Source organism: Saccopteryx bilineata, chromosome 10, assembly GCF_036850765.1.
Source record: "Saccopteryx bilineata isolate mSacBil1 chromosome 10, mSacBil1_pri_phased_curated, whole genome shotgun sequence".
Taxonomy (NCBI): domain Eukaryota; kingdom Metazoa; phylum Chordata; class Mammalia; order Chiroptera; family Emballonuridae; genus Saccopteryx; species Saccopteryx bilineata.
In genome coordinates this window covers 37,211,747-37,234,602 of record NC_089499.1, presented here as the reverse complement: position 1 = coordinate 37,234,602, position 22,856 = coordinate 37,211,747, and the positions used below count along the sequence as shown (strand labels likewise).

At 45.3% G+C, this 22,856-nt stretch overlaps 1 protein-coding gene across 2 annotated transcripts in view; it reads right to left on the bottom strand.

The window, feature by feature from the left end:
- Positions 1 to 5,195: 5,195 nt before the first annotated feature.
- The window catches only part of BFSP2 (beaded filament structural protein 2), a 71,856-nt gene continuing 54,195 nt past the window's right edge, over positions 5,196 to 22,856 (bottom strand). The window contains exons 5-7 of one of the 2 annotated variants that reach the window (XM_066244829.1): positions 16,938 to 17,069; positions 7,568 to 7,788; positions 5,196 to 5,475 (exon numbers count right to left, since the gene is read on the bottom strand). In XM_066244829.1, the coding sequence (XP_066100926.1) occupies positions 5,472 to 5,475; positions 7,568 to 7,788; positions 16,938 to 17,069 (357 nt within the window). In that variant the 3' untranslated portion in view covers positions 5,196 to 5,471. The remainder of the gene's footprint in view (positions 5,476 to 7,567; positions 7,789 to 16,937; positions 17,070 to 22,856) is intronic. The other variant, XM_066244830.1, reaches the window with a different exon arrangement.

The window sequence follows — 22,856 nt, the reverse complement described above, 5'->3', positions numbered from 1 at the left end:
AGACAAATACATGGAAAGGTACCCTGTATTCATGGAGTGGAAGAATTAATACTGTTAAAATGTCCATACCATCCGAAGCCATTTGTAGATTCAATGCAATCCCTATTCAGATTCCAATGGCATTTCTATAGAAGTGGAAAAACAATTCTAAAATTTATGTGGAACCACAGAAGACCCCAAATAGCCAAAATAACCTTGAGAAAGAAGAACCAAGAGGGAGGTATCACACATACCGATTTTAATCTATACTATAAAGCTATAGTAGTCAAAACAGTAGAATACTGGCATAAAAGCAAACATATAAACCAATGGAACAGAATTGAGAGCCCAGAAATAAACCCATGCCTATATACAGTGTGTCCATAGAGTCATGATGCACTTTTGACCGGTCACAGGAAAGCAACAAAAGACGATAGAAATGTGAAATCTGCACCAAATAAAAGGAAAACCCTCCCAGTTTCTGTACGATGATGTGGCAGCATGTGCGCATGCGCAGATGATGACGTAACACTGTGTATACAGCGGAGCAGCCCACGGCCATGCCAGTCAAGATGTGGATGGTACAGAGGAAAGTTCAGTGTGTTCTGTGGCTCGCTAAATTCGAATCTGTGACCAAAGTGCAACATGAATATCGGCGCGTTTATAACGAAGCGCCACCACATAGGAATAACATTACTCGGTGGGATAAGCAGTTGAAGGAAACTGGCAGTTTGGTGGAGAAACCCCATTCTGGTAGGCCATCAGTCAGTGACAAGTCTGTAGAGGCTATACGGGATAGCTACCTATGGAGCCCTAAAAAATCTGTATGTGAGCCCACATCGAACTGCACTGAATAGGTATGAACTGGGAGAGTTTTCCTTTTATTTGGTGCAGATTTCACATTTCTATCATCTTTTGTTGCTTTCTTGTGACCAGTCAAAAGTGCACCATGACTTTATGGCCACACTGTATTTGAGAATGCTCAATGGAGAAAACACAGTATCTTTAATAAAGGATACTGGAAAAATTGGATATTCATATGGAAAACAATGAAACTAGACCTTTATCTTACACCACTCACAAAAATTAACTGAAAAGGGACTAAAGACTTAGACATGACACCTAAAACACAAGCAACAAAATATATAACAAGTGAACAAGTGGGATGACACCAAATTAAAAAGCTTCTGCACAGCAAGGGAAACAATTAGCAAAAAAATGGGAAAAAATGTTTGCAGATCATATATTTGAAAATATTTGATTGTATAATTTAATATCTAAATTATATAAAGAACTCACATTACTCAATAGCAAAAAAAAAAAAAAAAAAAAGCAATACCCCCCCTCCCCAAAAAACCCCATAAAAACAGTTGACCCTTGACTAATGTGGGTTGAACTGTGCGGGTCACTCCCATGCAGAGGGATGACTGTATGCATTGTTTTATACCATTTTATATAAGAAACTTGAGCATCCACAAATTTTGGTATCCAAGGGGATCCTGGAACTAATCCCCCACAGATACTAAGGGCCAACTATAGCTGAATTTTGGGGGGCCAAATTTATATGTGGATTTTTTTATTGCACTGCAGGGTGGGGCATGTGTGTTAGCACCCCTAACCTGAGTTGTTCAAGGGTCAACTGCACTCCCATTAAAGAAATGGGCCAAAAAGCTGAATAGACATTTCTCCAAAGAAGATACCTAAATGGCCAAAAGGCAAATGCAAAGGTACTCAACATCACTCATCATTAGAGGAATCTAAATCAAACCACAATGAGATGATCACTTCACACCTGTTAGAATGGTTACCATCAAAAAGTTAAGTGATGGTGAGAACGTGGAGAAAAGGGACCCTTTGTACACTGTTGGGGGATTATAAACTGGTACAGCTACTATGAAAAACAGTATAAATTTCCTCCAAAAATTAAAAATACAGCTACCACATTATCCAGGAATTCTACTTCTGGGACTATATCCAAGAAAACGAAAGCACTATGTTACAGAGATATCTTTACCCCCATGTTCATAGCAGCGTTAACCAGTATTGTTTACAATATCCAAGACATGTTAACAACCTAAGTGTTTACCGACAGATGAATGGAGAAAGAAGTTGTGGTATGTATGTTTGAATATGTGATTACACACACTGGAATATTATTCAGCCATTAAAAGAGGAAATTGTGTCATTTGAGACAACTTGGAGGCATGGCTGGACCTTGAGGGCATTATGCTAAATGAAATAAGTCAGACTGTGGAATCTTAATAAAAACAAAACAAAAAAAACCCAAACTCATAGTAAAAGATCCTAGCTTTGTGTATACCAGAGGCAGGGTGGTTGTGGATGGGCAGTGAGGGAATTGGAGGGAGGTGGTCAAAAGGTACAAAGTTCCAGTTATAAGATTCACAAGTACTAGGGTTGTAACTGATGACTACAGTTAATATTGTCTTATGGTATAGAGGGAAGTAGTTAACCGTATACCCTAAAGGTTCTCATCACATGCAGAAATATTTGTATCTATGTGAGATACAAATGATGATGTTAAGGTACTGTGGCAATCATTTCACAGTGTGAGTTAAATCATTACATTGTACAACTTAAACGTACACAGTGCCGTATGTCAAGTATATCGCAATAAATCTGGAAAAATACAGAATATAAGCAGGGTATTTAGAGGTAATCAGAGACTAGCATAATGCTTGATGATTCTTGCTGAATCACCTTATTCAAAATCAACAAAGACCTGAACCGGATGTCTATTTTCATACCTTCTAAGATAAGCTGAATTATATGAAGGGGTCATGCAAACTGTAAGGTGCTGCTCTGCCTGCTTGGCTTTGTTTCTGCTTTTTTTTTTCTTACAGAGACAGAGAGAGAGTCAGAGAGAGGGATAGACAGAGACAGACAGACAGGAACAGAGAGATGAGAAGCATTAATTATTAGTTTTTCATTGCGTGTTGTGACACCTTAGTTGTTCATTGATTGCTTTCTCATATGTGCCTTGACCGCGGGCCTTCAGCTGATCGAGTAACCCCTTGCTCGAGCCAGCGACCTTGGGTTCAAGCTGGTGAGCTTTTGTTCAAACCAGATGAGCCTGCGCTCAACCTGGCGACCTCGGAGTCTCGAACCTGGGTCCTCCGCATCCCAGTCTGATGCTCCATCCACTGCACCACTGCCTGGTCAGGTTGTTTCTGCTTTTATATGCACATCAAGCCTCACCATCAAGATTGTAAACCCACCAGAGCAGAAACTGTGCCTTCTTTCATAATGAAATCCCCAACACCGACAAAATGTCTGGGCACCAGTAGGTGCTCGGAAGTGTAATAAATAATAATGATGGTGACTTAAGGACCTTGGTCTTGAAAGCCAGGGAATGTTCTAGCCATCGCGTTGGGAGTAAGGCCAGAGGCCAGTGGAGTTACCTGGTCTGGAAATAGAGCTCGTCTGTTTTCAGTGGAGTCCACCGTAACTCTTCTCTGGTCTGTCCCAGAACAAATGTTCTGTCCTTGACACCGACACAGCAACAGTCTCCCTGCCACCTGTCAGCAGACCGCTGCCAGAGTGTAATTGTACCGGGTGTTGTGAGAGGAAGCCCGAGTTAAATAAGGCCCTGGCAGAGTCAGGAGGTGCCAACAGAGCCTTTTCTTACCTGTTAATGAAGCCTCATTAGAAACAGCAAGAACCTGTGCTGAGGACTGGAAGCACCAGCCAGCCATGGCTCTTGCTGCCGGAGGATGATTAATGTCATGATTTACGGCAGCGGCTCTTTGAGATTACAGAGCAGAGGAGACTGGTGTGTGCAGCCTGGCGTATGGGCTGGGGGAGGCTCAGGACAGGTGCAAATCCGTTCTCCCCTTCTTCCAGCGGCTGCTACAGCTTCCAGGGTCGGGACAACACATGACTATTCAGACACAGATGTACCGCCTCCTTTGGATGGCTGACCTTTTGGGGCCCTCCAACTGCATTTAGATTAGGGATTTTGGTCTCAGTCAGGGGGAAAAATTTAACCATAACAAGGAAGAAAGGAAACAGAGCTTAGTGTACGGTGCATGCAACGTAGTGAGGCCAGCTGCACACAGTGCCTTCCCGGGAGGCCCTGGAACCCAGCGGTTCATTATGGGCACCCCTGGTGTGCAGCTACGAAGGGGTTGGTGCTTTGCTGAAGTGTACCATTAGGTGCTGTCTTGCCTGTTTCTCTGCCTCAAACAGAATTATGTAAAAATCTCATGCAAATTAAATAGCCATCCTGCCCATGTGACTCACTTAATACAATCCCTTTGACCCTAGAAGCCCAACAGAAAAACCAGTTGGCGCAATTTCTTCCAGGAGGCCCCTATTCCTTACTTCGCTTCTCTTCCAAGCTTTCTTAAGAGCCAATAATGTTTCTTTTTTGTTGGTGTTGGCTGTTTGGCACTGCAGGTTGTGGGGGAAGGGTGTTTCCAAATGTGCCCACAGTAGACACGTCCCTGTCTGGATTGGCACTTTATGAGGACAAAGACTCCGCTTGGATATTTTAGTCTGTAATTCTGTGTGACAGGTGGATGGATGCTTAAGGGGAGAATTAAGAAATTGAGGTTGGGCTTCTTGTGTGTGTGTGTGCGAGCACGTGCGTGTGCACGTGCGCATGTGTGGTTTTAGAGGCACTGAGAACCTGCGCTAGGACACAGGTGGTGGTTTCAATTTTAATCAGAAGCAGAGGAGTCTTTCCTGGGTAGGTGGCAGATGCAGGGACTATATTGGGCTGACCCTTGAAGACAATACTGAGGCTACAAGTGAGGGAAATAACCACAGCCTAATTAATCCCCCACAGGCTTAAACTGAAGTTCCCTTTAAGCTGATTGAGAGGAGCTCTGCCAAAATCAGAGAAATGTGTGTGTCTGCCCATGAGTACCCACGCAGAGCACATTAAAGACGTCTGAATGCATTGTGATGCCTGCAATTATGGTGCATGCAATAAAGCACCACGCCAATCTCCTCTCTAACGAGTGTTGCTTTTGCCCCAAATTGTGGCAAACGTGCCTGCCTCCAGCACAACTCCTGCCCAAGCAGCGTATTTACGTTGATAAACCCAAGAGCAGCTAATCCTTGCATAGCAAGGCAGATGGCGTCATGCTGAAGGAACCTTCCAGAGCCTTCAAGAATGGCTCCACAATCAAAGGCCTGTCAGGTACAGTGAGAGCCATCTCCACCCGATATGGAGTTGAACGAGGTGGGCAGACTGGAAGCCGCACACAAAGCATTTATTTGGAGAGGGACTGGGAGGTGGCTCAAGCTACAGACTACTTAGATTGAAGGCAGAAGGGCCCTCTCCACTTCCAGGAAGCTTTTCAGCTCAAACTGAGGGAACCAGCAGGGAAGCCAGCTAGGAGTGGGTGGGGGGATGGGCGGCGGGGGGGGGGGGTTGATGGTAGGTGGGTGGGAACTCCTCAAGGAACGTCACTGGTCACTTGGTGAGGAAGGCAGCACTTTCTTCATGAAAAGAGGAAGTTTCTCTATTAGCTGAAACGAACAAACACACACACAAACATATTTGCATGAGAGAAGCCATGGATGATGAAAATCGGTCAAGAGATTTTCACAGTAAGACTATAGGAGAGGTAGGGAGCCTGTAGAAAAAAGTTGCCCTTTGGAATTAGACAACCTGGGTTTCAAATCCCTGCTCCACAGTTATTGGCTCTGTGACCTTGAGCGAATGAACTTAAGTTCTCTGAGGCTTTGTTTCTCATCTGTAAAATGGGGATAATGATGCAGTTCCAGCAGGGTTTCAGGGGAAATGAAGATAGCAAACTGCTGGCATGTAGCAGGCACTCACTAAATGGTATTCTTATATTTTTGAAGAAAATTCAGCCTAACTTGCTACTTTTTGCAATATGTTTAAAACAAACTTGTGCATTTATTCAGATGTTGATAGGCATAAAAAAATTAGCTTGGTTAGACATATCCAGATTTTATAATCAACAGAAACCAATCCAATAAAAAGACAGTTGGAAAGGAGCTAGATGACACATTGCCCATTTGAAAGGACAAAGGGTTAGCCCTCTTGCTTTCTGAAGAAAGGGATGTTACAGAGTGCACTGGAGAGAGCCCGAGACCTGGGACCCAGTTCCAGCTCTACCTCCGCCCCCCCCCCCCCCCGGGTGGTCACAAAAAACTCCTGCTCTGGGCTTTTGTATTTTTGCTGGAATCATGAGGGTTGGACTATACAATCACTGAACTATCTCTTAGAACTGATACTCTATTGCTTATTCAATGTATGCCTCAGAAGGGACCTTGGAGGGAGATATGAAGATATAGAGGCTTGGCTTTCCTGAAACAGCTGGCAAGGAATTAGTTGGAAGATTCATGCATATGCTCCTGGGATCCTTACCTTTAAAAAAGACTGCATTTATGCTTCTGTGTATATATGCATATATACACAGTGTAGACACATATACATGCACAGACATATTTCCGTGTCATTCCTACCCCTTGCTTCTCTCCAGTATGGAGGCTGGAAGAGCTAAAAAGCTGCTTTTCCAGCACCCCTTGCAGGCAGGCATGGTCATGTGAGCAAGTTCTGGCCAATGAGGTATCAGGGAAAGTCCCTTTGAGGGCTTCTCAGAACATTCTTCCTTCACTGACTGATAAAGAAGTTACCCAGGGAAAGGCCTTTTAGCTGCCCTCTGCCTTCTCCTTTCTTCATGTCATGGATGAGGACATGGTGACTGGAGCTGTGGTAGGCATCTGGCAGCCATGGGTGACAAAGATGAAGATTAACAGCCAATATATCAGGGATGGCGTATCAGAAAGATGAAAAGAGCTTGGGACCTTAATGAATAAGCCCAGACCACCTTATTTCTGGAACTCGTAAATAAACACGGTCTGTGCTCTTGCTCTTCACAGTGTGGTCTGTGGGCCAGCTGTGCAGGCATCACCTGAGAGCTTTGTTAGACATGCAGGCTCTCAGGCCCCAGCCCCGATACACTGAAGCAGAACGTCTATTTTAAAGGGGTGCCCAGGTATAGGTGCACATTAAATAGCACGTGCACTGGCTTAGAGCCCCTTTAATTAAGCTCTATTACATGCAGCTGAAAGTATTCCTAACCGATATCATGTATGTATAGTAAGTCTTCAGGTAACCCTTAGTCAGTAGGTTCTGGGAACTATGAAAAACGATGTGTAATGAAACCAAATTTACTATCGAATAATTGATATAAACAAGACTCAAATTCCTACAGCATCTCATCAACATTATAGTGAAACAACATTGAACTAAATAACCTTGTTCAAGAACCTGCTGCACTAGGTGTGTATGAACACTTACAGATTTGTCTATGGTGTACGTGTATATCTGTTTATATGATTGTAAACTGATGCACACACACATATATACATGCATATATAATAATATATATTTGTCTATATACTTGTGCCCGTATGTTTGTGTGAATAGAAAAATCCTGGAGGGACAAAGCTAGGCTATGGGAGTGTGTATGTTTTGGGGAGTTTGGGGGAGATTTCTTCTATCTTATTTACACTTCTATGGAGTTTGAAAAGAAACATTTTTAAACTGATGAGTCGTGTTCCTTTTACAATTAAATGAGAGACTTACCAGCTTTCCTCCCTGTCCAGCAGGGCGTGGTAGGACGCCACGTCCCTCTGCAGCTGGCCCTTGTGCGCCAGCAGATGCTCCCGCGCCTGCTGCTGCTGCTCCGCCTCCGCGCGCAGGTCCCGCAGCTCCGCCTCCAGCCTGCCCACCACAGCGCCCAGGTTCTGCAGCTCGATGTCATGCCAGTGCTTGGCGTCGTGCAAGGTGTTCTCCAGGCCTCGTTTCTACAAAAGAGGGAACACGTCCAAAACCAAGGCCGATGGGCAGGAAGGACCCTTGGAGAGGAAGCTATGCACAGTGGTGGGAGGAGCTGGCATTGGTCTAGTCTGTCCATTTCTTCCCGGACAATGACTTTGCTAGGCTTACGTGGCTTGGTGTGGAAATGATGACTCTTCCTCGGGAGGCCAGACTCTTGTTTAGTCAAATTTACTGACTGCTCTGATGAGGGTGCTGGGGAGGGGGTGGATGTGTGTGTGGAGGGGAGGAAATGAAGGAAGAGAAAGGAGAGGGGAGGGAAAGATGAGATGAAAGATGAGTAAGAAAATGAGAGAGGAAAAAAATGAGAGAAAATGATACACAGACACAGAAGCAGTTTGCAGGTGTTTCTTCAAAGAAATCTTGCTCTCTGAGTTGCCTCTGGACCTTTTTGCTCAGCACCCCCCCATCCCCCACCCCCCTGCCGCCAAGGGGCCCCTTTCCCTACACTGCTGAAAACACATCCATCATTCAGCTCAACGCTGTCTCCCCTGCCACTGTTTCCCAGAGGACCAGAGTTCCAGTGACCGTCTCTGGCCTGTATGTACTCAGCAGCTTTTTGTTTAGTGTGTTAGGTGCACATTTTGGCTAATTCCTCTTCATCTGGCTGCCCCTTCCATTTGGGTCCCCCACAGCCCCATTCGGAGCCCGCTTCTCTCTGAGCTGAGCCTCCTGGCCTGGGAGAGTTGGTCTTGACCCCACTCATGATGTAGTTATCTCTTTGCCAATAACTGCTGCATTGATACTTCTCACACAGACCTCTCCCCAAACACTGACCCAGAGGCACATTAAGGTCGGTTGAGGCCCCGGGCACAGAAGAAAATTTTGGGCCCCTTAAAAAAAAAAAAAGACAGGGAAAATAATAATACATGTTATCTATATTTTTAAATAAATAAGAAGTATTATATGTACTATTAATGTTAAAATTGCACATATGAAACCAAACTTGGTGTCATTAGAAAAAAGTGTAAAGTTGGGGTTTTGCGGGGCCCTTCAGAAGTTGGGGCCCAAGGCGCGTGCCTGGTGTGCCTGCCGTTAAATCCACCTCTGCACTAACCCCCTACTGACTTCTTCCTGGAAATACATACAGTCCAGGGTGCCTCAAACCAAGACGTCCAAAATGGACCCGTTGCCTTCCCCTTGGACCTGCTGGTCTTTCCTATTCTGTGCTTCTGCAGGTGAACTTCTGAGAACTAGAAACTGGGGAAAGACATGTCCCTGATCTTCTTGCTTCCCTGCCAAATTCAGTCATCACTGAATCTGCCTCTTGTATATTCTGAAAAGTTTCACATGTGTGCCCTTTCTTCTTCAGGCACCAATGCCCAGGATCGATGTGCTTTGTCTCTCACCGAGGGTGACTTCAGTGACCTCTTAGCTTGTCTTTCTGCCTCCAGTTTCTCTGGGCACTCCCCACACGGAAGCTGTGGAGCTCTGTCTGAAGTCCAGATCTTGGCCTGTACTTCCTCTGCTTTAACTACATCCCCAGCATTCCAGGGTCCTTAATGTGGCACACACAACTGACCCAGCACCTTTCCATCTTAACACCACCACGCCCCCAGTGGTGAACACAAATAGTATTTGAGTAAGTCAAGTTTGTGCTGTTTCCTGTACCTCGCCATCCTTCTCCACTCCTTCCAGCATCTCACCTGGCTGGCTCCTACACATCTCTAAGTCCAAGCTCAGGGGTTGGTTGATCACTACCCCTCCCCACCCCAGAAAGCCTTCTTTAACACTCTCTTGCCCCTACCACCACCAGGCTGGGTTAGGGACCCCTTATCTGGGTTTCCATGGTTGCCTGAGCACATGCATGCCCTTGATCTTATCACTGTGGGCTGAGCTTTTTAAGGGCATTTTTCCTCTACCACATGATGAGCTCTTTGAGAGCAGGGATCAAGTCTCTTTAACCACAGTAACAAGACAGTGCCTGGCACAGAGTAGGTGCCAGTGTATGTGGGTTGCCCAGGATGAAAGCACTTGTATTATGTATACTTATTGTCCTACATCTGTGTCCCCACTAGCTGAAAACTTTCTTCTCATCTTTTCATACACCATAACTCGCAAACTGTAGCGCTGACCATGAACGGCTTTAAAAAACTATGTGCATCTAACGGTTTAATAGTTGTAATTATGGTGCACCTATAATTTAGCATCTAGCTTTTTATATAACACATAAGAAACACATAAATAGGCCCTGGCCAGTTGGCTCAGTGGTAGAGCATCAGTTTGGTATGTGGAAGTCTTGGGCTCGATTTCCGGTCAGGGCACACAAGAGAAGTGACCATCTGCTTCTCCACCCCCTTCCCCTTCTCTCTCTCTTTTTCTCTCTCAATCCCTCCTGCAGCCATGGCTCTAATGAGCAAGTTAGCTCCAGAAGCTGAGGATGGCTTCATGGCCTTGCCCCAGGTGCTAAAAATAGCTCGGTTGCCAAGCAACAGAGCAGTGGCCCCAGATGGGCAGAGCATCAGCCCCAGACGGGAGTTGCCAGTTGGATCCTGGTTCAGGCACATGTGGGAGTCTGTCGCTCTGCCTCCCTGCCTCTCACTTGATAAAAAAAAACAAAAACAAAAAAACAACAATACACACACACACACACACACACACAAATATCTTTCTAAATGGGATTGAGTCAAATCTTGATGAAACAAGTTCCTTAACCCTGATCCCAAGGAGGAGATTTTTCATACCCTTTTCACCTCTGTGGCTAAAATGAAAGATTCTTGGTTATTGATGCCATCTTAAATCATGGCTGTTGTTAAGCAGGGGTCACCATATTATCTTATTTAAATCTTAATTCCATAGGCTACGAGGATGTTGAGTCAGATTCCCATTCTAGGTATATTTACAGGCGGCAAACTGTGATCAGTAGTAAATAAATATAGCTCAATATTTAGTCTAAGGTTATTATTTTGCTGGTGGGATCTGAGAACTCATCTCTGGCAGTGAGGATGCAAAAGTGACCACCTGGACTTTGAAAATCATTGTTGCACCCACTCTGGGTTTTCTCCTTTTGCTTATCAGAAAATTTTCTGGTTTGTGAGTAGTGCTTGTTGACATTGGACGTGTAACGCCTGTGATTTGGAAAAACATTTTACAGAACCATGGTTGGGTCTTTTATTTTTAGTTTTTGCTCTATGTTCATAGGTGACTCCTCCATGTGGCCTAGGGTTTTTCTCTCATGACTCAGGACTCACTGCCCAAGGTGGGTTCATAGAAACCTCTCTCAGGGGTCCTATGTCTCTTCCATCCTACCCTCAGAGCCCAAGCCCAGTTTTCCCACCTGAGTCCCCAACATCCTGGCCTGGTTCTCACAGACATGCTTGTGCTTGAGTGACTGTGAGTGACTGTCATCAGGTCACTGCTCCAGGTTTCTTAGCGCTGGCCCACCAGGCAACATGGATGGCACCAGCAAGCAAACCGAGATCACAGAAACACACTTCTTAGTTTACAGAAATGTGAAGGGCTGTCCTTGAATCATAAACCCTCTGGAAAGTCAAAGAGTGACCTTCTGTGGTTTCTGGTCTTGAATTCCTGATTTGAGTTGACTGGACACAGAGCTTAGTAGGCCTCAAGCACCATTCATTATTGGTGCCTTGTTGGAAAAAGAGGCTGAGAACCTCATCAGTTCGGCTTCCTGAGCCTCATATAAGCTGTGGGGGCCTGGTGTGTGTGCAGGTTGCTCTGACCGAGGATAACAGGGTGACTAGATGGAACTGCTGTATTAGAAAGTTGCAGGAGAGTGTACTACCGATTCTGGCTCTGTTTGTGTTCCTAACATTGGCGACAAGTCCCAGTGATCAAAACTCTGATGTACTGGAACCAGAAGGTGGCAGAGGCAGCCCGTCCTGGGTCCTAGGCATGGCCAACATGCCACTACACCTAAGACTTCTGGTTGTGGGTGTGAGTTCTTTTCCATTTGTTCTAAAAGTTAGGAGCATGCAGTTTAAGTTAGGTGACCGGATGATGCCAAGTTGGGGTTACCATACTAGTGGTTATATATATTAATGTTATAATTAATAATGAGCACCATTTATTGGCTACTCACTCCATGCCAGGAACTAAGCTAAGGGCTTGTATTATCTAATTAATCATTCCAAGGCCTTTATAAGGTAAATTCTAGTATGGCCCAGTGGTAAATCACATTTCCAAATGCAGCTAGAACAATGATCTCCATCCTACATGCTCTTTCGCTATGTGCTATTGCCATGGCCCCACCAAGAAGTGGAGTTAAAAAAAATAAAAGGCCCTGGCCAGGTAGGCCAGTTGGTTAGAGCATCATTCCAACATGCTGAGGTTGTGGGCTCGATCCCTGGTCAGGGCACAGACAAGAATCAACCAATGATGGCATGAATAAGTGGAACCAATCAATGTTTCTCTCTCTGTCTCTCTTCTCTTTCTAAAAATAAAATTTTTAAAAAGTGGAGTACATTTTCCTTCCTGTTGATCCTGGACTGGTCTTGTGACTACTTTGACCAGTAGTGTGCTGACTAACTGATGTTTGGGGACTTCCAAGGCCAGGTGTTAAGAGGCCTGGTTAGTTTCTGTGCTCACACGCTGATGGAAGTCAGATGCATGTCAGAAGGCCAATTATGTAAGACTCCTATGACATGAAGTTAAAGTTAGCTACATAATGGGGCCACCTGGAGAGAGAAAAAGGGATGCACAGCTGAGGCACCAGATATGGGAGCTGAAAAAGCCATTGCTGGGTGTTCTGGCCCCGGCAGATGCTACACGGAGCGACAAAAATGATCCCTGACGAATTCCACCGAAACTGCTGAATGAGTCAACAAATGATGTCCTGTTGTTTTAAGCCACACAGCAGACAAATATGATAACCAAAATAGATCCTCAATTTAAAGTGAGAAAATGAAATTTTAGAGAGGTCACACAGCTCATGAGTGGAGGAGCCAGGATTTGATTCCAGATTCTGAGTGCCAATCCTCAATTCCATAAGATGGCTTATGGTCTAGGATGGCTATACGTTTATGGTCAAGGGCAGGAATAGAGCTGGAAGGGCTTGGCTCCTCCACTTATTACTTATGTTAATGAGAAAATCTCTGAGCCACGGATTTCTCATTTACAAAATGGGATGGTAGTCACAGTCCAGACGGCTCTCAAGGTTTCTGTGTGGATCTGGAGAGAGAACGCATATGTGCACGCTCTTATTTCTATCGGTATCACTTGGAAAAACTTATGTTTTAGGCACTGTACCAAGTTATTTGGGACATAAAAGTAATTAAACCTGGTCCCTGCCCTCAGGAAGTTAACGTGACTTGGGTGGATGAACTGATTTCGCCACACGAACCCCTCTGAATATGAGGGGTGGCGGGTGGGAGAGATCACCCCGGAGTGGGAATCAGGATCTATGCTTCTCAGTAGGTGTAGCATTTCATTTATTTAAATATTTTATTTATTGATTTTAGAGAGAGGAGGGGGAAGGAGTGAGGGGCATCAATTCATAGTAGTTGCTTCCCGTGTATGTCCCGACTGGGCAAGCCCAGGGTTTTGAACTGGTGACCTCAGCATTCCAGGTCAATGGTCTGTCCACTGCACCACCACAGGTCAGGCTTCATTTATTTACTTAAATATTTTATTTATCGAGGGTGTATCATTTGAATGTTTTTACCTGATCTGTGCCAAGGGTGTGAGGAGAGATGGGCAGACTTGAGGGGAGGAGTCTCCTTCCACCCAGGGGATGAACACGTCCAAGGCTCAAGGGTAGGAAAGCAGAGGACTAGTTTGGACATTAAAATGAAGCCCGACCTGGGCGGTGTCAGAAGGTCTGGCAAAGGAAGGCTTTCTGCTGTAGGCCAAACCCAGGCAATTCCAGGGATTAGGGACACTGAAAATGCAGAAGAGGAGACAGCAGACAGAGGAATGTCCAGATGGTGCAACACGAGACAGGTGGAGTCTATTGAGGGAAAGAGGTGGTGGATAAAGCTTCAGAGATATTTAAATTTTTTTCCCATTGATTTGAGAGATAGAGAGGAAGGGAGAGGGACTGGAAAGAGGAGAAGGAGAAAAGGAGAGGGAGAGGGAGCAGGAGAGAAGTATCAACTCATTATTCCACTTAGTTGTTCCATTTAGTCATGTAGTCACTGATGGCTTCTCATGTGCCCTGACCAGGAATTGAATTGTGACCTTGGTGTGCCAGGATCATGCTCTATTCACTGAGTCACCAGGTCAGGGCTCGGAGATATTTTGAAGTGGGAAATGGAAACCAGAGACCTCATGTTGGGGGACCTTAATTTTACCTGCAGAATAATACAGATGACAGCATCTGAGGGACAGAGGGAAGGGTGTGTGGGGACCTGCTGGGAATGAAAACTGTTGGGAGCAGCTACTCTGGGAAACCCAGTACCCTTCTGCTTTGTCATTCATGTGTGCACGGGTTTTCTTTCCCAATCAAGTTAGGAGCTTTGAGAGGACAGGAACCATCATATTCAGATTTGCCTCCCCAGGGTCTGCGGGCTTTGCACGCGGCAGGCCCCCGTATATGTGCGTGGAATGTGCACTGAGTGGGGGGCCACCCGCCACTTAGGAGTAGCTCATCCAGGCTATTTTTGATGACATGGGCTTGAGAATATGTCCTCAATCTTTTGCCTGGAGCTTCCTGTCACCAGAGAATGGCAATCTTGGCAGCCACAAGGACATCTGGGGAAGAAATGGCAGCCCCTTAACTGTGCCTAACGCAACAGAGGCAAAAGGCAGCACCCATAACAATAGGATGTTTATCAAGAGGTAAGGCAGGTGATGCCTGACCAGGCAGTGCCGCAGTGGATGGAGCATACGACTGGGATGCGGAGGACTCAGGTTAGAGACCCCGAGGTCACCAGCTTGAGTGCAGGCTCAACTGGTTTGAGCAAAGTTCACCAGCTTGGACCCAAGGTTGCTGGCTCAAGCAAGGGTTTACTCAGTCTGCTGTAGCCCCACAGTCAAGGCACATATGAGAAAGCAATCAATGAACAACTAAGGTGTCGCAACAAAAAACTAATGAATGATGCTTCTCATCTCTTCGTTCCTGTCTGTCTGTCCCTGTCTATCCCTCTCTCTGACTCTTTGTCTCTGAAAAAAAAAAAGAAAGAAAAAAAAAGAGTTAGGGCAGGTGACTAAAGCTGATTAGAATAAAATTCACATCACTCTGAATAAATAATGCCATCTCTTTGAGGCTGTTTTTTTAAACAGCACTGCTTTAAGTGGTAGTTTCCTGATTTTTCTCGCCTCTGATCCTTTACTCAAACCGCCTTGCTCTGACCCAGATCCCGTCAGAGCGTGAGTGGGTGGAAGTGGAGCATGTCATGTGGCAAGAAGACAGAGCACGTTCCCTGAGCTGACTGGGCACTCTGTGGCCTTGTTGGCCCGGGGACAAGGGCCCAAGTGAGCTGAAGAACTTGGAGGAAGGGAAGTGGGGGTGATGGGATGATCTTGCCAACAGGCAGGGGTCAAGCTTTTTCAGAGGTGAACTGACTAGAACAGATGCCCAAGCTTACCTCATGGAGGGCTGTGGCTCTGGTGAGAGATGGGGCTGGTGGTTCGACGCGGGAGCTGATTTGGGTGGCAAAACTGAGATGCAGGTTTATGGGGTGCAGTGGAAGAAAGGGGCATCGACCATGGTATCTGATCGGCCCCAGGACTTGCAGCTGATGGGAGAAAAGGGCTTCTTGGGCCGCGGTGGGCTCCAGACCACCTCAGGTACACAGGATTATGTGTTGCAACCCCTTCTTGCACTCCAGTGTGTACAACACACTTGTGGTTTGAACCAGTACACGTGGCTCTGTTAGGGGGCACCCAGGAGGAGCCTTGCTTGTCAACCTAATAGAATTTTAGTCCATCCCAGAGAGCAGAGGTGGACTGCTGGATTATTAATAATCATTTTAATTAATAATAATAATTAGTGATGCAAGAGATCTTCCCCCATCCACAGTGAGTCTGAGGAGCTTACTAGGTATCTGAGGTTGGGTGTCCCAGAAGCAGAGCCTGAGACAGGGGGTCCTGGTATCTGGAAATAATTAAGGGGTTGCTCAGGAAAAGGGGGAGCAAGGAAAGCAGGAAAGGTGTTATACCAGGAGGTGGTCTCAGTTGGAGTCTGGCTACAGCCTGATCCCACAAAGCTGCTTCCACTTTATTTATTTTTTAATTTTTTTTCTGGCCCTGGCTGGTTGGCTCAGTGTAGAGTGTATGCCTGGTGTGTAGAAATCCCAGGTTCAATTCCTGGTCAAGGCACACAGGAGAAGTGCCCATCTGCTTATCCCCCCCCCCCACACACTTCTCTTTCTCTCTCTTCCCCTCCCACAGCCATGGCTTGAATGGTTTGAGCAAGTTGGCCCTTGGCACTGAGATGGCTGCATGGCCTTGCCTCAGGCACAAAAACAGCTTGGTTGCCAAGCAATGGCAACAGCTCCAAACAGGCAGAGCATGCCGGGTAGGGGGCTTGCTGGGTGAATCCCAGTCTGGGTGCATGTGGGAGTCTGTCTCACTGCTTTCCTGCCTCTCACTTAAAAAAAAAAAAAATTCCACTGGTGTGTGTGTGTGTGTGTGTGTGTGTGTGTGTGAGAGAGAGAGAGAGAGAGAGAGAGAGAGAGAGAGAGAGAAAGGGAGGAGAGGAAGACAGAGAGGAACATCAACTTGTTTCACTTAATTGTATACTCATTGATTGCTTCTTATACGTGCCCTGACCAGAGATTGAACCCACAACCTCCGTGCTCCAGATGGAAGCTTTATCCATTGAGCAACCCAGCCAGGGCCGGGGCTGGTTCCACTTTGAAACAAGTGAACTGGGCTTTTAAATCCCCTGTGAATCAGTCATTGGCTGGGAAGGTGCGCTGGCCTGACCTCCCGAGGGTAGGTGTCTTCTGTTTGGTTGAAGGCAATTCTCTGGAGAAGAGGGGCAGCTGAGAAGGGGTACCCGTGAGCATGGGCAGCCATCATCCAGGGCAGCAGCCTGGTGAAGTGTCTCTGGGTTGGGCACTCATGGTATCTATTACACTTGTGATTCAATATCAGATAATCTTACACTTCAGGATGGAAGTCCCTTGCACACTGTGATCTGTATGACTACAATTCAGCAGCTGAGAGTTAACATTGTCACAAGAAATGCCAGGACTCTGCCTGGCCCACTCACCAGGGCCCGCAAGGATTCCGTCTCAGCCTGGAGGCTCTGCACTTGGCACGAAGTGTTGTGTAACTCCACCCTGAGGGCAGCCGCCTGCTTCTCTTCCTGGGTCTGGGCCGCGCGGGCCGCCTCCACCTGGTGCTGAGGAGCGTGAGGTCTTGGGTGAGCAGGACGAACGGAGGACCGGAGCCCATCCTTTCCTCTCTCCCTTCCTAATGACCACCCACTGTTTCTAACGCCAAGGAAACAGCTATTAGATTTTAAAATTCCTCTTTTTCTACAGGCACCCACACTAGCTTGTATCCAAACATTTATTTAGTGTGAACATATAAAGCATGTAAATAGGATGAAATTCAAGAGATTTTTCTAAGGAATATATGGTAAAAAGTATATAGAGTGTTTTGCTCTTCTTCCCATGCCCTAATAACCCAGTTCTCCTGTTTCCGCTTTTTTATACCTGCTTCCAGAAATATTTCATATTTTTATAAACAAATATGTATGATCAGTCCCCTTATTTGATACTGAATATATATTAGAAATTATTCTAGTCTATCAGCATATACACATTAAATACATTCTTTTTTGTTGTTGTTAATTTTATTTTTATTTTATTTATTCATTTTAGAAAGGAGAGAGGGAGAGAGAGAGAGAGAGAGAGAGAGAGGAGAGAGAAGGGGAGAGGAGCAGGAAGCATCAACTCCCATATGTGCCTTGACCAGGCAAGCCCAGGGTTTCGAACCGGCGACCTCAGCATTTCCAGGTCGATGCTTTATCCACTGCGCCACCACAGGTCAGGCCATAAATACATTCTTTTTAATGGCTGCATAGTACTGCCTTGTGTGGAAGCGCCATAATTATTTAGAAGTCCCCCATTGACGGACCCTTATGTTGCTTCCAGTCTTTGCCTGTTAGAAGCAGTGGTGCAAAGAACAACCTCTGTCCCTCATTTTGAGTACAGGGGAATATCTCTTGGGGGTAAATTCCTGTTGTGGAATTGCTGAGTCCAAAGGCTAGGTATTTGTAATTTTGATGACTTGCCAAATGGCCCTTTCAAGAATTTGTAACGCCTTCTGGAACTGCCACGCCTTCCCCAAATTAGTAGTTAGCCAACTTGATGTCATGCTTCCTTGAAAAACCATGTCTGGCCACAGCTGTGACTATCAATGGGAAGGTCAGTGTTTCGAATTTTCTCCCTGAGCAAGATGGACATGTTATGATTCCTCCCCGTACATTCAAGGGAGCAGGTCATTGTTACTCCTTTTTTTGTTGTTGGGGAAAAGGTAAAAAGTGAGAGATCACTCCCCTCATATATAATAACTTCAATCCAAGTCTGATGGCATGTCACCAAGCCAGCAATGTAGAAGCAAGAAACTGCTTTGCCTACTAGGTCATTGGCTTTTTGGATTGACCATTTTTATTACATATGAATACTTCTTTATAGAATTATGCAAAAGTAGTTCAATCTGATTGACTGGCTAAGAGACCCCAAATCCAAAGGCTTATATCTCAGTAGTCGTTCTTCTAGTTCTTGTTCTTTGAGGGCTCTAAGGAGCTTGATAAAATTGCCCACTAAAGGTCTGGGATCAGCTGAAGGAGAACAGAGCCATGGGCCCAACTCTGACTGGTTGGCCCACAGCTCTGTGTCCCTGAGCCATCATTCAGCCTCTCAGAGTCCCAGTCCCTGCACACAGAACTGATGACAACGAGCGGAGAATGATAATCATATGAAAACTATTTCTGGAATCACTTGAGGATTATGCATGTGGAAGCTTTTAGAACCTTAAAATCATGCAAACATTGACCTTCTATGTTCCTATATTTAAAAATTAGCATTAGCCAATAAGTGGGTTTGTAAAAGCCACTATGAGGTGAATACTACTAATGATAACTAGTATGTGTGAAGCTCTTACTCTGTGCCAAGCACTCTGTTAACAGCTTTTAATCCATGATCTCATTTGATCTTTACAACCCTATGAAGCAAGTGTCATTATTACTCCCACTTTACATGAGGAAACAGGCACAGAGAGACTGAGTTTTTCATTCGAGATCATGTGGCCTGGCCCTGGCCGGTTGGCTCAGTGGTAGAGTGTCGGCCTGGCGTGCAGGAGTCCCGGGTTCAATTCCCGGCCAGGGCACACAGGAGAAGCGCCCATCTGCTTCTCCACCCCCCCCCCTTCCTCTCTGTCTCTCTCTTCCCCTCCCGCAGCCGAAGCTCCATTGGAGCAAAAAGATGGCCCGGGTGCTGGGGATGGCTCCTTGGCCTCTACCTCAGGCGCTAGAGTGGCTCTGGTCGTGGCAGAGCATCACCCCCTGGTGGGCATGCCAGGTGGATCCCGGTCAGGCGCATGTGGGAGTCTGTCTGACTGCCTCCCCATTTCCAGCTTCGGAAAAGTAAAAAAAAACAAAACAAAAAAACCAAAAAACAAACAAACAAACAAACAAAATACCCCAAAGATCATGTGGCCTAAGAGGGGCAAAGTGGGACTCATGCCCAGCAGGAGACCCCAGAGCTGTGCTCTTAACCCGAGTTTAATGCCGGCCGCTTCCACCAGTACATCAACGTAAGACCCTGAAATTGGAGTTGTCTTCCCCAAAGTGAAGGTGGGTCACTCTAGAACAGGGGTCCCCAAACTACGGCCCGCAGGCCGCATGCGGCCCCCTGAGGCCATTTATCCGGCCCCCGCCGCACTTCCGGAAGGGGCACCTCTTTCATTGGTGGTCAGTGAGAGGAGCATAGTTCTCATTGAAATACTGGTCAGTTTGTTGATTTAAATTTAATTATTCTTTATTTTAAATATTGGATTTGTTCCTGTTTTGTTTTTTTACTTTAAAATAAGATATGTGCAGTGTGCATAGGGATTTGTTCATAGTTTTTTTTATAGTCCAGCCCTCCAATGGTCTGAGGGACAGTGAACTGGCTCCCTGTGTAAAAAGTTTGGGGACCCCTGCTCTAGAATATCCTTACTGTCTGCCAAGTCCTCCTATGATTGGTAGCTCTGTTTTTCCTTCTCTCTTTGGGGTTGGGGTCTGGCCAAATGGGCTGTGTGGATGGGTGGGAGACAGGAGAGGGGTTGTCCTGACCGGCAAATGGAGTTGAGTAACACAGCGACACTGTGGCCAGGGGCAGCGTGATCTAGAGCCTGCCCCTAACTGCTTACAAGAGCCGAGTGTTACATTTTTACGAATTTTGTAAGCTGGTTGTTAGACACGGCCATTATTAAAAAATAAAATCGTATCAACTCACAATTAAATAAATTATATTAAAACTGGTAATAAATACCCAAAGTGTATTACTTGCTAATTACTTACATTTTATCCTTATCTATGCTGTTGAGGTTATTTACATTGATGGTACCTGTGTGGTGGGAATAAATAGTGTGTTCCTGCCCAACTCTTTCCAACTCTGTGTTCAATTACATCAAGGTAGTAGTTTAAAATCAGTCATGGTGAATATTGACACCATGGAAATTGGCAAACACTACAAATTAGAGATTGAATTACTATGTTATTGATTGTCTAGACTTAAGAATGGGATGCAGAAGGTGTTAATGCAGATTCAACTTAAAAGTGGGTCATGTCAGTAGCTGTTTCATTATGAAAGGCACAAAAATTAGAGGGACTATTCTTTGACTATTTGAAAACTATTATCTGATACATAAAGAAGTTACATTGTTTATGAATGAACTCATTAAGGTCAATGAAAATATCAACCAAAATTCACATCAGAGCTATCTTCATTCTTCACTGATACGAGTGACTTTTTATGTAATCGATTAATAATCAAACATTTTTCTGTAATTTGACTTTGTGGCACTATTGATGACAAAATTATAAAACGTTTGGCATTTTGTAAGAAATTGCAAGTCACATTGGAGTTACAGGTGCAAATGGAAAAGCAAAGTATTTTATCTTAAAATTTATGTTACTTCTAAAATTAGATAAATAAAACATCAACAGAAATTCTATGTCACAACTAAGTGGTATTGTGAATTTGACTGGCACATAAATACATATGCTTATTTTCTCCACACCCGCCCCCCACCACCGAGCAGTTATGAAACGTTCGTTGCCAGGACACCATGGGTAAGAGCCAGGCATGAATGGAGGTCAAGCCCTATGGAGGGCATGTTTCAAAGCCTTGTTGGGTGGGGCTCAGCTAAAGCTGCTGGCCAAGGCTATAGCCACAGTCCCCCATAAGCTCTGTCCCTCCTGTCAACCCAGACAATGAGTGGCTTGTGGTACGTATTGGTTCCTGGAGGGCTGAATCTCCCTATGTCTTCGTTTCATTAGCAAAATGCTGTACCCAAATGTTTCCCAAATATTCTTGGACAACCAGCCTGGTTTTTCAGCTAGCTGAATGCTAATACAAACTATTTTTATTTTAACCAATTCACATTCTCTTTATAAATAAATGTGTATAAAATGGAAACTGTAGATTAGTTCTCAAATTTTAATGCGCACCAGCATCATCTGGGGGATCTTGTGACAGTGCAGGTTCTGATTCAGGAGACCCTAAGGGGCCCTGGAATCTGATTTAAAACTGTCATGTGAAACCTGGCCCCTGGAAGCACATTTCTAGATTGCTACAGAAACCGATAGGACTGCTTTAGACAATAACTGAAAAACAAACAAACAACGAATCAATGTTATTTTATTCTAGCAAATGTTGCCTGCTAAGTAGCTGAGTCTCAAAGCCGGTTTTCTCTTTGTTGAAAGGTGAGATTAACAAGTATAAGAGAAGTGTTAATGACCTACCAGCACCCAACGGAAACTTTCTTATACAGTCTAATTAAGATTGAAAGAGAAAAAGAATTTCATTTGATTGCTATGAATTTCAATGCCATGTTATATTATATCTCATCCCTTCTCAAACCAGCTTCCCACATACTTGCCCTTCATCTGGGAACAGTTAAGTGGTTTTTTTGTGTGTGTGTGTGTGTTTTTTGGGGGGGAAGAGTTAAGTGTTTGAACTCACCTAAAAGTAATAATCCATTTTCTTCTCCAACGACTATATTTTTAGATTTATGCTTTCTGGTTATTGTAATCACTCTATTCCTGTTTCCATTTCAATGCAGTGCCTCAGATTTCTCCTCACAGATCAGACAGTAGGTGTGTGATTCTAGACTCAGAGGGTAGGAAGGCAGGGCTGTTCAGTTGCTCAGTGCCATAGCTGGGGTATGTAAGGAGATTCCAATATGTTGGTCCCCAGGCTTTCAAACCAGCTTGAAACCTTGGCTCTGCTGTGCAGGAGCCAGGCTGCTTATGCGTGTACTCCATCTATATGACTGAGGCAGAGAGCAGGTGGGCATTTTGAAATATGGTAATTTTTTAAAATTAACATTTCACGTTACTGCACGTGATGGACGTGAGAAAAGAAAAGCAGCATGCTTGTGAGTAAGTCAGAATGGAGTCTTTGAGAGTCTCCAATCGGAGGAGGGGAAAGCCACCTCCACACCCAACCTGCTTTGCTGATTAACATTGCCATTTCCCAAAAATCTCCTTAGCAATGACCCGGAGTTGGAAGAAATGCAGAATGTGGAGAGCCAGGATGCAGGCGTGTTCTCAGCAGAACCTGTATCCAGGAGGAGCACACTGGGGTTGAAATGTATGTATCCTGGCCCTGGCCAGTTTGCTCAGTGGTAGAGCATTGGCCCGGCGTGTGGAAGTCTTGGGTTTGATTCCCAGTCAGGGCACACAGGAGAAGCGTCCATCTGCTTCTCCTCCGCTCCCCCTCTCACTTCTCTCTCTGTCTTTCTTTCTTCTCCTCCCTTCCTGCAGTCATGGCTTGATTAGAGCTATGGCCCTGGGCTCTGAGGATGGCTTCATGGCCTCTGGTGCTAAATAATGGCCCCAGATGGGCAGAGCATCCCCCCCTGGTGGGCTTGCCGGGTGGAGCTCGGTCCCGTGTGCATGCAGGAATCTGTCTCT